This window comes from Stegostoma tigrinum, chromosome 9 (genome assembly GCF_030684315.1).
Source record: "Stegostoma tigrinum isolate sSteTig4 chromosome 9, sSteTig4.hap1, whole genome shotgun sequence".
NCBI lineage: Eukaryota > Metazoa > Chordata > Chondrichthyes > Orectolobiformes > Stegostomatidae > Stegostoma > Stegostoma tigrinum.
In genome coordinates, this window is record NC_081362.1 from 35,558,942 (window position 1) to 35,572,805 (window position 13,864).

The following is a 13,864-nucleotide window of genomic DNA, read 5'->3' on the forward strand; positions in this document are numbered from 1 at the left end:
GGGTAATTAAGAAATTACTTGTGAATTAAGTTGATTTACTCCTGGGGAATGATTTAACAGGAGTGAAAATTATAGCTTCACCTGTAATCATGCCTAAAGAGATTTAAAAAAAAGTTGTAAGAACAGATTCTAGGTGTTTTTGCATTATGCCAGAAGTGGTTAATGGAATCAATCACCAGAGGCCACAGTGATACCGCAAGCATGTGTTAGGGCAGTTGACATTGTACCCTAGAAGGAGGATAATGCAAACAAAGTCTTTGGCTTGTCTTTGTTAATTGACACTTAGGAAGCAAAACCAGAATTAAGTTAGCACAGACAGTTCATACTGAGGCTGAATCTGAATATTGTATAATTTCAATGTATTAAAAATAGAATTCTGATGAGGAAATAGAGACATCCTCACAGACCTATGGTGAACAACTTTCTAGTCTTCATCCAAACAGTGGTGCCACCGAGATTCAAGAAGAAATACTGGAGACAGTATATGAAATAAAAGGAACATGGAAAATACAGGCATCAATAAACAAGTACTTTACATGGTCAGGACTTCATAAGGGCATCTGTAAAACATGTCATACACTTCAGGTGGGAGGAAAATCTCAACATGTAATTAAACAAGCAATTTTTGGAGAACCATTCCACCAAGTGCGAATTGGTTCTGTCTGACCACTGCCAAAAGCAGAAGCAACAAGTATATAGTTAGAATAAAGGACATGATAATTCAACTCCCAAAAGTTACTCCTTTAAAGTCAGTGCAGCTAGGATAGTGGTGGAAAACTTAACTCATTTTTTAAAGCTCATGTTAGACTACTAATGGAGATAAAGTTAGAACCCTGATCAAATGTGCATATAAAAAGTTTTCCAGGAAATGATTAGCAGCATCCACAGACACAGGCAGCTATAGAAGGATAACATTTCTTAAAACCACAATTAAAGCATTTTGTCATAAATACCCACAGGACGGAAAGAAAGAATTTGTGTTCTTATTGTTTGCTACCAGGTAATCTATTAAGTTTAAGCCATTTGAATTGATCATTGTCATGAGATTGAAGGTTGATAAAATGATTGGGGAAAGAAGTTCCTGAACCAAAAGACAAACCCTCAATATTAACAAATCACTGGAATGCTTAATCCTGTTTACAAATCTGTCCCTTAAGTGTTCAGTTCTCTTATAACTAGCACTGGTCACCTCAATCACAGGGATTCCGGCTGAAGTCCCAGTCCTGGGCCCGAGCAGAAAAAGTTAAGGCTGACACTCCAGTGTAGCACAGCAAATATATTAAACTTGTCACTCTGTCTTTTACAAGAGAAATGAAACATAATTCTCATTTGCTCATTCAGGTATATGTAACAGATCCAATTTTAAAAGCAGTAGTGCTTCCTATATCATAACAATGACTACACTTCATTACATATTTCATGATCCATAAAATGCTTCGAGATAGCCGTTGGTTGTAAAAAATGCTACACAGACGGAAGTTTCTCTTTTGTTCTCCTCCTCCCACAGAAACAACCATTGCCCTAGGTCAAGCCTAACACAGGTCACAGAATGAAGCCCCAACCTCTCGCCCAAAGGGTGGCTGTTGGGTTGAGTGTGACGGAGGGCCCCTCCATTATTAGCAACATACAAGCAGCAATGGAACAAGCCTTAATTGCTAACATAAATGTTTCAGCTGGCATCCAGGCATGAAGGCTCATTTCTACCTTCATCTTGCTGGGGAGATGCCAGAAATGACAGGAAGACAATGGTCATGCTATCCCATGCTCCACCCACATCTCCCAGTTTATTAAAACAGGCTCAATAAAATCCTGGGATTATATTAAATAGAAACATAGAAAATAGGTGCAGAAGTAGGCCATTTGATCCTTTGAGCCTGCACTACCATTCAATACGATCATGGCTGATTACACAATCTCTATATCCCATTCCCATCCTTTCCTCATGTCCCTTCATCCATTTAGCTGCAGGGACCACATCTAGCTCCCCTTTGAATATATCTAATGAACTGGCCCCAACAGCTTCCTGTGGGAGAGAATTCCTCAGGCTCACAACTCTGAGTGAAGAAGTTCTTCCTTATCTCAGTCCTGAATTGTTTACCCCTGGTTTTTAGGCGGTGACCCTAGTTGATTCAGTATCCTGGGAGTCAGACTGGTGAACCTTTACTTGACTCCCAAAATAGCAAGCATGTCCTTCCTCAGACTATGAGACCAAAACTGCACACAATACCTGAGATGTGGCCTCACCGAGCCCTCTTTAACAGCATCAAAGCATCCTTACTTTGGTACTCAAATCTTCTTGCTATGAAGGCCAGAAAGCGATTAGCTTTCCTCACTACCTGCTGCACCCACAAGCCAACCTTCAGTGGCTGTTCCACCATGACACCCAAGTATCATTGCACCACACATTTTCCTAAACTGTCACAATTCAGATAATAATCTGACTCCCTATTTTTTGCAACCAAAGTGGATGGCCTCACATTTATCCACATTGTATTGCATTTGCCAATTATTTGTCCATTCGGGCAGCCAGTCCAAGTCACGCTGCAGCTTCTTAGCATCCTCCTCACAGCACACACTGCCACCCAGCCTAGGATCATCCAAAAATTTGGAGATAATGCATTTAACTCTTTTGTCCAAATCATTATGTATACTGCAAACAGCTGGGGTCCCAGCACTAAACCATGCAGCACTCCAGTCATCACTACCTGCCACTCCTAAAAGGATACAACTTTCTGCTTCCTGTCTGCCAACTAGTTCTCTATCCATGTCAACACATGACCTCCAATACCACGAGCTTCAATTTTCCTCAATCTCGTATCAAACCTTGTTAAATTATTGATGTTACTATTGTACAAGATGCAGATTTTAATCCTAAAACCATGCATTATGAGCAGAACACCACAAGGATGAGTTACCCTAAAGGAGAAGTGTAGCTTAATTAAGGGGAAGTGATGCCGAGTGTTATTTTCATTAGATTATTAACCCAGAAACGCAAGTAATATTCTGGCATCCCAGGTTCATATCCTGCCATGGAAAATGGTGGCACGTTAATTCCCAAAATGGCAGAATATTTACACAAAGGTCATTTCACATTGTAGCCTCTAAACAGATCCCCTTACAAAACACAGAGATTGCAAGTAAAGCTCAGCAGGTCTTTCAGCATTTGTGAAGGAAACAAAAATCAGTTAACTTTTTGGTTCTGGTGACCCAACTCAGAACTGATGGTATCTAGGAAGTGTTGGTTTATATGCAGAAGAAAGGGAGGGGAAAGGGGTTGTAAACAATAGGTTGAGATCAAGCCAAAAAAAAGACAGAAGAGCAGTTAGACAGACAAAGGATTTGATAACAATCTGGCTAGGAGGGTGAAAAGCTGATTGGGGGACTGTTAGTGACAAACAATAGTTAGCGTGTAATGGCAGGCTATTTGATAACAAGGCCTGGTGTGTTGGGTAGGGGCGAGGACATGGGAGCGTTTAGGCCCCAAAATTGTTGAATTTGGTATCAAGTCTGGAGGGCTGCAGGATCTCCAAGCAGAAAATGAGATGTTGTTTCTTCCAGCTTGCACTGACCTTCACTGGAACACTGCAGCAAACCTGAGACAGACATGTTGGACAGAGAACAGCATGGTGTTAAATTGGCAGGACTGCTGTCCACATTCAAGCCTTCCCAAATTGGCCCCAACCATGACAATATCGACATTCAGAACATTGAGACTCTTCATAAGTGTTTCTCCCTGTGACTCCGGAAACACACTTGCAGCAATGCTCTGGCATCTCCAGGCACTATAATCAACCCTATCCCAGCTCAGAACCTCCTTCTCCCAGGTCTGCAAAGGACCTCGTCTGTTTTTTTTTTATTCTTTGTAGGATCCACAACCTGAACTCTCAATTCTACTCAGCTTGAGTGGACACAGAAAACCGTAATTATAGTAAACTTACTGGGGCCCACCACCCAAAACAGGCTTCCTCCACCTCCCAAATCCCCAACCCTATCCAGGACTTTCCCCACAATGTGCCCACTGCCATTGGCCATGTGGCCATGTGGCCACTGTCAGAGCAACCATTGATGACTTGACATCCTCCACCGCCAGATACACCACTTCCGGGACAGTGAATGTCACCGCCTCCATTTCACAGTCCAACACCACAGAAACTGAGGACGCACCTACCATCACCGTTGCTACCGGCACCTACCCCGCTCTGCCCACCGCTGACGCCAAGTGCTCCGCCCACCGCCACAGACAACTCCGCCCACTGTCTCCACAGCCAGATGCTCCAGAACAGACAGCAGCACCCACCCCTGCCGAGTCTTTACCATTCCACCAGACCTCCCCCTTACTGAGGATGAACAGTCAGTCTTCAGAAAAGGGCTCAGCTTTGTTCCCCTCCAGCCACATGAACGAATATCAGTCACGCTTGGACATTATGCAGTTTATCCACCGCCTCCGCGCTTACTTCTTTTAACTGCGAGCCTAACCCTCCCTTTACTGACCCCTTCTCCCACTTCCAATACACCCCCTCCTCCTGGACACCATGACAAAGCCTCCGACACTCCCTTAACCTCTATCTCCAACTGCCGTTGACATCAATCGCCTCAACCTCTCCACCCACCTCAGCCACTCCAACCTCTTCCCCCACAGAACGTGCAGCCCTCCGCTACAATCCCAACCTAACCAAAAAACCTGCGGACAAGGGAAGCAAACTTGTAGTATGGCACACTGACCTCTAGAACAGAGGCCTGATCCCACACCCAAACCAAACCATCCATACCCTCATCACTTCAAGTGGGTCCCCCCACCCATAGCCTCCAACCTCATCATTCCCCAACCCCGCACCGCCCGCTTCTATCTCCTTCCTAAAATCCACAAACCTGACTGCCCTGATCGACCCATTGTCTCCGCCTGCACCTGCCGCACGGAACTTCTATCCACCTACCCAAACTCCATTTTCTCTGCCCTTGGTCCAGGAACTCCCAACTACGTCCGTGACACTACCCATGCCCTCCACCTCCTCCAGAACTTCCAGTTCCCCAGTCCCCAACACCTCATTTTCACTATGAATGTCCAGTCCTTATACACCTGCATTCCCCATGCAGATGGCCGAAAGACCCTCCACTTCTTCCTGTTCCACAGGCCCGTCCACCGACACCAGCTGCTTAGCCAAACTCGTCCTCACCCTCAACAACTTCTCTTTCAATTCCTCCCACTTCCTACAGGCAAAGGGGGTGGCGGCCATGGGTACCCACATGGTCTCAAGCTATGCCTGCCTCTTTGTAGGTTACGTGAAACAATCCCTCTTCCATACCTACACTGGCCCTAAGCCACACCTCTTCCTCCGTTACATTGATGACTGTATTGGCACCTCCTCGTGCTCCCATGAGGAGCTCGAACAGTTCATCCACTTTACCAACAGCTTCCACCCTAACCTTCAGTTCACCTGGACCATCTCTCATACCTCCCTGCCCTTCCTGGACCCCTCTGTCGCCATGTCCGGCAACCACCTAGAAACCAATATCCACAGTGAGTTTTGAGAAGATTTGTAGCTCAGGTTGAGGTTCTGGATTGAGTTTGCTTGCTGAGCTGGAAGGTTAGTTTTCAGACGTTTCGTCACCATTCTAGGTAACATCATCAGTGAGCCTCCAACAAAGCGCTGGTGTTATGTCCCGCTTTCTATTTATCTGGTTAGGTTTCCTTGGGTTGGTGATGTCATTTCCTGTTCTTTTTCCTCAGGGGATGGTAGATTGATTTGGAGCCAATGTGTTTGTTGATGGAGTTCCGGTTGGAATGCCATGCTTCTAGGAATTCTCGTGCGTGTCTGTTTGGCTTGTCCTAGGATGGATGTGTTGTCCCAATCAAAGTGGTGTCCTTCCTCATCTGTATGTAAGGATATGAGTGATAGTGGGTCATATTGTTTTGTGGCTAGTTGATGTTCACGTATTCTGGTGGCTAGCTTTCTGCCAGTTTGTCCAATGTAGTGTTTGTCACAGTTCTGGCAAGGTATTTTGTAGATGACGTTTGTTTTGTTTGTTGTCTGTATAGGGTCTCTTAAGTTCATTAGCTGCTGTTTAGTGTGTTGGTGGGTTTGTGGGCTACCCTGATGCCAAGAGGTCCGAGTAGGCTGGCAGTCATTTCGGAAATGTCTTTGATGTAGGGGAGTGTGGTTATGGTTTCTGGGCCCGTTTTGTCTGTTTGTTTGGGTTTGTTGCTGAGGAATCGGCGGACTGTGTTCATAGGGTACCCATTCTTTTTGAATACGCTGTATAGGTGATTTTCCTCTGCTCTGCATAGTTCCTCTGTGCTGCAGTGTGTGGTGGCTCATTGGAATAACGTTCTAATGAATGGACAGACACAGTACAACGAGCCATAGACATCAGACAACGGCAAACATAGAAAACGGAAAAACTAGACAAACACACAATAACAGCACAGAAGCATGGATTTAAAAAAAACACTTATCTGACCGACCATTAACAGACACTGAAAAAGCCGTCTTAGTAAGTGGATTAAATTACAACTCTGGGATGCGGACAAGAAAGATTTCTTAGCAGCATTAGAAGCAACACCGAAAGACAACAAACTCACGGAAGAAACCCAGCAAGCCATCAGACAGACAGTTGCACCAACACCAAGCAGGAAAAAAGGAAGAAAATACACTCAATACACAAGAAAGGAAAGCTCTAAAAGGACTCAAAGATAAAAACATAGTTATCCTACCTGCAGACAAAGGACGCTTGACAGTCATCTTAAACCAAACAGACTACATTGGGAAAGCAAACGCACTGCTTGCAGATACCAACACTTACCAACAGGTGGCGATAGACCCGACCCCACAACTAGAGAACCGAATCACAGCCTTACTCAAAAAACTTCAAAAAATCTGGAGAATTAAACAAGAGAGACTTCCAAAAAATGAAACCAGATGGATCCAACACACCATGCTTCTACAGGCTACCAAAAATTCACAAACCAGGAGCCCTCCTCAGACCCATAGTGTCGCTACCTGGAACACCAACCTACAGATTAGCCAAGGAACTACACCAAAGACTAAAACACCTAGTAGAAGACTCCCACACTCCATTCGCTCCACCCAAGAATTCCTGAGCACCAAAGACACCAAGATAGAAGAGGATGAAATAATGGTCTCCTTTGACGCAACAGCCCTGTTCACATCCATCAACATCAACCTGGCCAAAGAAACACTGACTACACTATTAGAAGAACCGAAGACACATACACCAGACACCACCAACCAAATCAGCAAGGACAACATCAAGCTAGTGGACCTATGCCTCACCACCCACTTCACTTTCAAATACAAAACCTACAGACAAACCAACGGTACACCGATGGGATCTCCAATATCAGGGTTCTTGGCAGAGGCAGGAATGCAGAGACTCAAACAAACAGCTCTGCCAATCATCCAACCCAAACTTTGGGTCCTCTATGTGGATGACACCTTTGTCATCACTAAACAAAACAAGTTAGAGGAAACCTTCAGGACCATCAATAATGCCCTTACTGACATAACATTTACAAAAGAGGAGGAAAACAACAAACTGCCATTCCTAGATGTCACAGTAGAGCAAACAGCCAATGGGGAACTTCAAACCAGCATCTACAGGAAAACAACACATACGGACTAAATATTGAACTACAGGAGCAACCATCCCAACACCCACAAACGAAGCTGCATTAGAACATTATTTCAACGAGCCACCACATACTGCAGCACAGAGGAACTACGCAGAGCAGAGGAGAATTACCTATACATCGTATTCAAAAAGAATGTGTACCCTATGAACACAGTCCACTGATTCCTCAGCAACAAATCCAAACAAACAGACAAAACGGGCCCAGAAACCATAACCACTCTCCCCTACATCAAAGACATTTCCGAAATGACTGCCAGCCTACTCGGACCTCTTGGCATCAGGGTAGCCCACAAACACACCAACACACTAGACAGCAGCTCATGAACTTAAAAGACCCTATACAGACAACAAACAAAACAAACGTCATCTACAAAATACCTTGCCAGAACTGTGACAAACACTACACTGGACAAACTGGCAGAAAGCTAGCCACCAGAATACGTGAACATCAACTAGCCACAAAACGATATGACCCACTATCACTCGTATCCTTACATACAGATGAGGAAGGACACCACTTTGATTGGGACAACATCCATCCTAGGACAAGCCAAACAGAGACACGCACGAGAATTCCTAGAAGCATGGCATTCCAACCGGAACTCCATCAACAAAACACATTAGCTCCAAATCAAATCGACCATCCCCTGAGAAAAAGAACAGGAAATGACAACACCAACACTGGAAATGACATCACCAACTCAAGGAAACCTAACCAGATAAACAGAAAGCAGGACATAACACCAGCGCTTCAGAGGCTCACTGATGTTACCTAGAATGGTGATGAAACATGTGAAAACTAACCTTCCAGCTCAGCGAGCAAACTCACATCCAGAACCAATATCCATTTCTAGCCCACCGACGCTCACAGCTACCTATATACAACTCCTCCCACTCACCTTCCTGCAAAAATGCCATCCCCTATTCCCAATTCCTTCGTCTCCGTCGCATCTGCTCCAAGGATGAGGCATTCCACTCCCATACATCTCAGATGTCCTTGTTTTTCAAGGACCATACCATCCCCCCCTCAGAAGTCAAGAACGTCCTCGACCGTGTCTCCCACATTTCCCGCAACTCATCCCTCCACTCCCTACCCACAAAAAAACCAAAACAGAATCCCCCTTGTCCCCAAGTACCACCCCACCAACCTCTGGCTCCAACACATCATCCTCCTCCAGCTGCAATCCAACCCCTGCACCAAAGACATTTTCCCCTCCCCACCTTTATCTGCCTTCCGGAGGGACCACTCTGACTCCACCGCTCCACACTCTCCTCCAGCACCACCACACCCGGTACTTTTCCCTGCAACCAGAAGTGCTACACCTGCCCCCATCCCAGGGCCCAAGACGTTCGACATCAAGCAGATGTTCACCTGCACATCTGCTAATGTGGTATACTGCATCTGCTGTTCCCACTGTGGCTTCCTCTACATCGGGGAAACCAAGCAGAGGCTTGAGGACCGCTTTGCAGAACACCTACACTCAGTTCATACTAAATAACTGCACCTCCCAGTCACAAGCCATTTCAACTCCCCCTCCCATTCCACAGATGACATGTCCATCCTGGGCCTCCTGCAGTGCCACAATGATGCCACCCAAAGGTTTGAGGAACAGCAACTCCTATTCTGCTTGGGAACCCTGCAGCCTAATGGTATCAATTTAGACTTCACAAGCTTCAAAATCTCCCCTCCCCCCTACCACATCCCAAAGCCAGCCCAGCTCGTCCCAGCCTCCCTAACCTGTCCTTCCACCTATTGCCCCACCCCCATCTCCTACCTACTAACCTCATCCCGCCCCCTTGACCTGCCCGTCTTCCCTGGATTGACGTATCCCCTCCGTAACTCCCCACTTACACTCTACTTTACTGGCTCCATCCCCGCCTCTCTGATCAGTCTGTCTCCTCTCTCCATCATCCTCTCTCTCCCTGTTTATTTCAGAACCTCCTTCCCTGCCCCCATTTCTGAGGAAGGGTCTAAGCCCGAAACATCAGCTTTCCTGCTCCTATGATGCTGCTTGGCCTGCTGTGTTCATCCAGCCCTACACCTTATTATCTTGGCAACTGGAAGGGTCTTTTTTGCGAGACAGCAAAGCAGTCTATGCTTCATTTCCCTAATGTTCAGGGTACACATTGTGAGAAGCAAATGCAGTAGACTAGATTGTGGGAAATTCCGGTGAAGTATTGTTTCACGTGGAAGGTATGTTTGGGCCCTGGCATACCAGGGAGGGGGAAGTTAAATGGGCAGGTGTTATATCTTTAGCAGTTGCAGGGGAAGGTACCATGGGGCTGTGGGGGTTGTTGGGAGTGAAGGAAGAGTGAACCAGGGTGTCCTGGAGAGAACGGTCCCTCAGAAGCCAGACAAGGGAAGGGGAGGGGAATGTGTCTGGTGGTAGCATCTCACTCGAGGTGGTGGAAATGGTGAGAGAAAATCTTCTGGATGTGGATGTTGGTGGGATGGTAGGTAAGGACAAGAGAAACCCTATCACTGTTGTGGGAGGGAAGAAAGGGGCCAGGGCAAAAGTGTGGGAAATGGGTCAGACCCGGTTGAGGGCCCTTTTGACGATGTTACTAGGGAGTCCACAGTTCAGGAAGGACGTGGACATTTTGGAGGCTCCCTTGTCAAAGTTGGCCTCATCTGAACATAGAAGATGGAGACAGAGGAACTGAGAGAACAGAAGAGAGTCTTTACCGGAAGTAGGACGGAAGGACGAATATTCCAGATAGCTGTGGTAATCAGTGGGTTTATGGTGGATATTAACGGCCAGCCTGTTCCAAGAAATGGATACAGATGCCAAGGAAGGAGGCACAAGTGGACCAGTGGAAAGGGAGGGCAGAGTTGAAATTGGAAGTATTTCCAATTCCGAATGACAGAGGGAAGCAGCACTGGTGATATCCTGATGATATATCAGAGAAAGATTTGAGGGTGGGGGCCAGATTAGAACTGAGACAAGAAATTTTCTACATACCCCACAAAGACACAAGCATACCTGGGGCCTATGCGAGTAGTCTGGTCACCCCTCTGACCTGAATGAAAGGAATCAAAAAAAGTTGTTGAGGGGAGGATGAGCTTGGTCAAGTGGAGGAGAGTGGTGGCTGGTTGGGATAATTCAGGGCTTTGCTCTAGGAAGAAGCAGAAAGCCTCAAGAACATGCTGGTGGGGGATGGACGCATAAAGAGATTGCACATCCATGGTAAAGAGGCGGCCGCTGGGGCCTGCAAACAGGAATTTTGCATCTGGCGTAAAGTGTCAGAGAAGTCACGGATGTACATGGGAATGGGCTGTACCGGGGAGGAAAGACTGCATCAAGGCAGGAAGAAGAGATGAGTTCTGTAGGATTGGAGCAGGCTGAAACAATAGATCTGCTTGGACAGTTCTGTTTGTGGGAATTTTTTGGAAGAAGGTAAAAACAATCTGTGTGGGCTGGGGGTACAATCAATCAGCTTAGCGGCAGAGGAGTGAGGGATGGTTTTGGAGGATGGAGGTGGGGGAGACCAACAGACGAAATGAGGTCAGTCACTGTAGATGATACAATGGCCTGATGTGCCAAGGTGTGGTCCTGATCCAGGGGAAGATAGGAGGAATGTGAGAACTGACCCCAAGCTGTAGTCTGACTTCTACATTTATAGATTCTCCTACAACAACATGATATAGTGTTGTGACTACAATGATAAAAATGATGCACAAACTCTGTAGTGCTGTTTATTCACAAGGATATTAGAGAGTTGTCAGTATTTAGATTTGATTTTAAAAATAATGGCATAGACAGTTTGAAATGGCTTTAGAATCTTAATTTCAATTTATAGAATCATAGAATCCCTAAAGATGGAAGCATGTCCACTGAGTCCACACTGCTCCTCCAAAGAGCATTCTACTCAGACCCCTACCCTATCCCTGTAACCCTACATTTTTCCCATGGCTAATCCACCTAGCCTAGACATCCTTGGATACTATGGGCAATTTAGCACGGCCAATCCACCTAACCTGCACATCTTTGGACTGTGGGAGGAAACAGGAGCACTCAGAAGAAACCCACCCCGACAGAGCGAGAATATACAAACTCCATACAGATAGTCGCCTGAGGCTAGAAACAAACCCAGATCCCTGCTGCTGTGAGATACCAGTGCAAAACACTGAGCCAACACCCAACCATAAATAAAATATACACGATACAAAAATTGAACAGGAGCAACAATAAAATTTTCCGAAGTATACTAAATCATATTTTAGACTGCAACATTTTAATCATTTGCAATTGCTACAAGTATTAATAGAATTCATTATTGTTTTGTTGTTCACCAAAACAAACTGCAAGTAAAATTTGATTTTATGGTTCAATACAAAATTGTATTGAGGCAATTTAAAATTTTATGTTATTAACAATCCTCTCAGTGCAAAATAATACACGATGACATGCGGACCTTAGGACAAAGCACACACAACAAAAAAATCATTGATTGGAAGTCAATACTAAAAATTGTTAATACTACAAGATACCAAAAGGTCAGAAAAAATATGAAGGTTTTGGAATAATCTTTAAGCCTGTTTTTAAAAAGCTTAGCTTGTCAACAAAGTCACCTTCACTTTAGCAAACCACAGGACTGCTCTCATTAGAGGGTCACCACACCCCAGACAAGGGGCGAAGTTGCAAAAGAACGTCTGTCATGGTAACCTCAGCCTGTGGGGTGGGGAGGGTCGGTCAAACAAAATCAAACCCAAGTTGGTGGCATCACCAATGCTGACAGCTGTCTAGCCAACCGTGCTAACTGGCCATCTCCCTGCTTTATAAATAAATACCATTCTCATTGCTAACAACTTAGTTGCCTTATATTTCCCACCTTTTCATCCCGGCAAGTAACGAAGAGCTGGAACACCTCGCTGTTTGAAATGACAGGATGATGGCACATTCTATTCATCCAATTTTGCAACCTCTCCATTCGCATTTTGATGAATTCCTCTTCAAAACGCCCTTATCAGATTAAGCCATTTAAATGTTAGAATAAGGTCAAAGTTCAGCATAAATGCTCAGAAAGTACAAGTCAATATAAAATAACAGTTTCAACCGCACATGAATAGCAACACTACACTGGGTAAATCCAGTGAATATTTGAACAAAAAAAAGTTGTTTTGCATTATTCTTCCAATTATACAATGCTACTTCAGCATATATTTAATTCATCAGAAATGAATCAGTTCTTCATACTCAGCACTATAAAGGTCTCTTCTAAATTCATATGTCAATTACTTCAAACTTGTAGAGCTTACTTTCCATAGGTTCTTTGGCTTTTAAAACTCAAGCACAATAGAATTGAAGTACTCCATAAATATGAGCAATTCTGAAGAAGTGCTGCACCGTCAGAGGCACTGTCTTTCAGATGAGAAAGTAAACCCAAGTTCTGGTCGGCTCTCTTTGATGCATCAAAAAAAAAAGGAATTTGTTTTATGTGATTGTTTTAATCACCTTACTTTTCTTCATCAAATCCGATGTCAACCTATTGATTGCCTCCCGATATTAGGTCCCACAGTCACTTATAGTTTAACAGCAAGAAAGTGGGGGGGGGGGGGGGGGGGTGCTGCGGAAGAGCACGGGAAATAGCAAGTGCAAGAGATAGACAGAGGCAGCAGATGCAAGAGAGAAGGTAAGTGAGCACGAGGAGATTCTGACAGACAGGAACCGCATGCATTTGTAAAAGGTATGGTCTAGTTAGGGAGAGTCAGCATAGCATTGTGTGAGGGAAATCATGTCTCACAAACCTGATTGAACTCTTTGAAAAGGTGACCAAGTGGATAGGTGAAGGCAGAGCAGTAGATATTGTCTACAGGGATTTTAGCAAATCCTTCAACAAGGTACAGCATGAAAAACTACTTAGTAAGGTTAGATCACGTGGGATCCAGGGACAGTGATCCAATCGGATATAAATTGGCCTTACAATAGGATAAGCAGCATGGTGGGAGAGTGTTGATCAGACCGAAGCCCCGTTTACCAGCAGTATGCCACAAGGATCAGAGCTGGGTCTACTGTTGTTTGTCGTTTATTTAAACAATTTGGATAAGAATATAGGCATCATGGTTAGTACATTTGTGGATGACAGCAAAACTGGTGGTATAGAGGCCAGTGAAGAAGGTTATCTTAGATGATAACGGGGTCATGCTCAACTGGGCCAGTGAGCCAAGGAATGGCAGATACAGTTTAATTCCGATAAATGCAAGGTGTTGCAT

General features: G+C 44.9%; 1 protein-coding gene across 2 annotated transcripts in view; it reads right to left on the reverse strand.

The window, feature by feature from the left end:
• Window positions 1-13,864, reverse strand: part of LOC125454706 (sorting nexin-9) — a 196,277-nt gene that overhangs the window by 119,877 nt on the left and 62,536 nt on the right. For both annotated transcript variants that reach the window (XM_059648480.1, XM_059648481.1), the window contains exon 9: window positions 12,484-12,614. In XM_059648480.1, coding sequence (XP_059504463.1) covers window positions 12,484-12,614 — 131 coding nt within the window. The remainder of the gene's footprint in view (window positions 1-12,483; window positions 12,615-13,864) is intronic.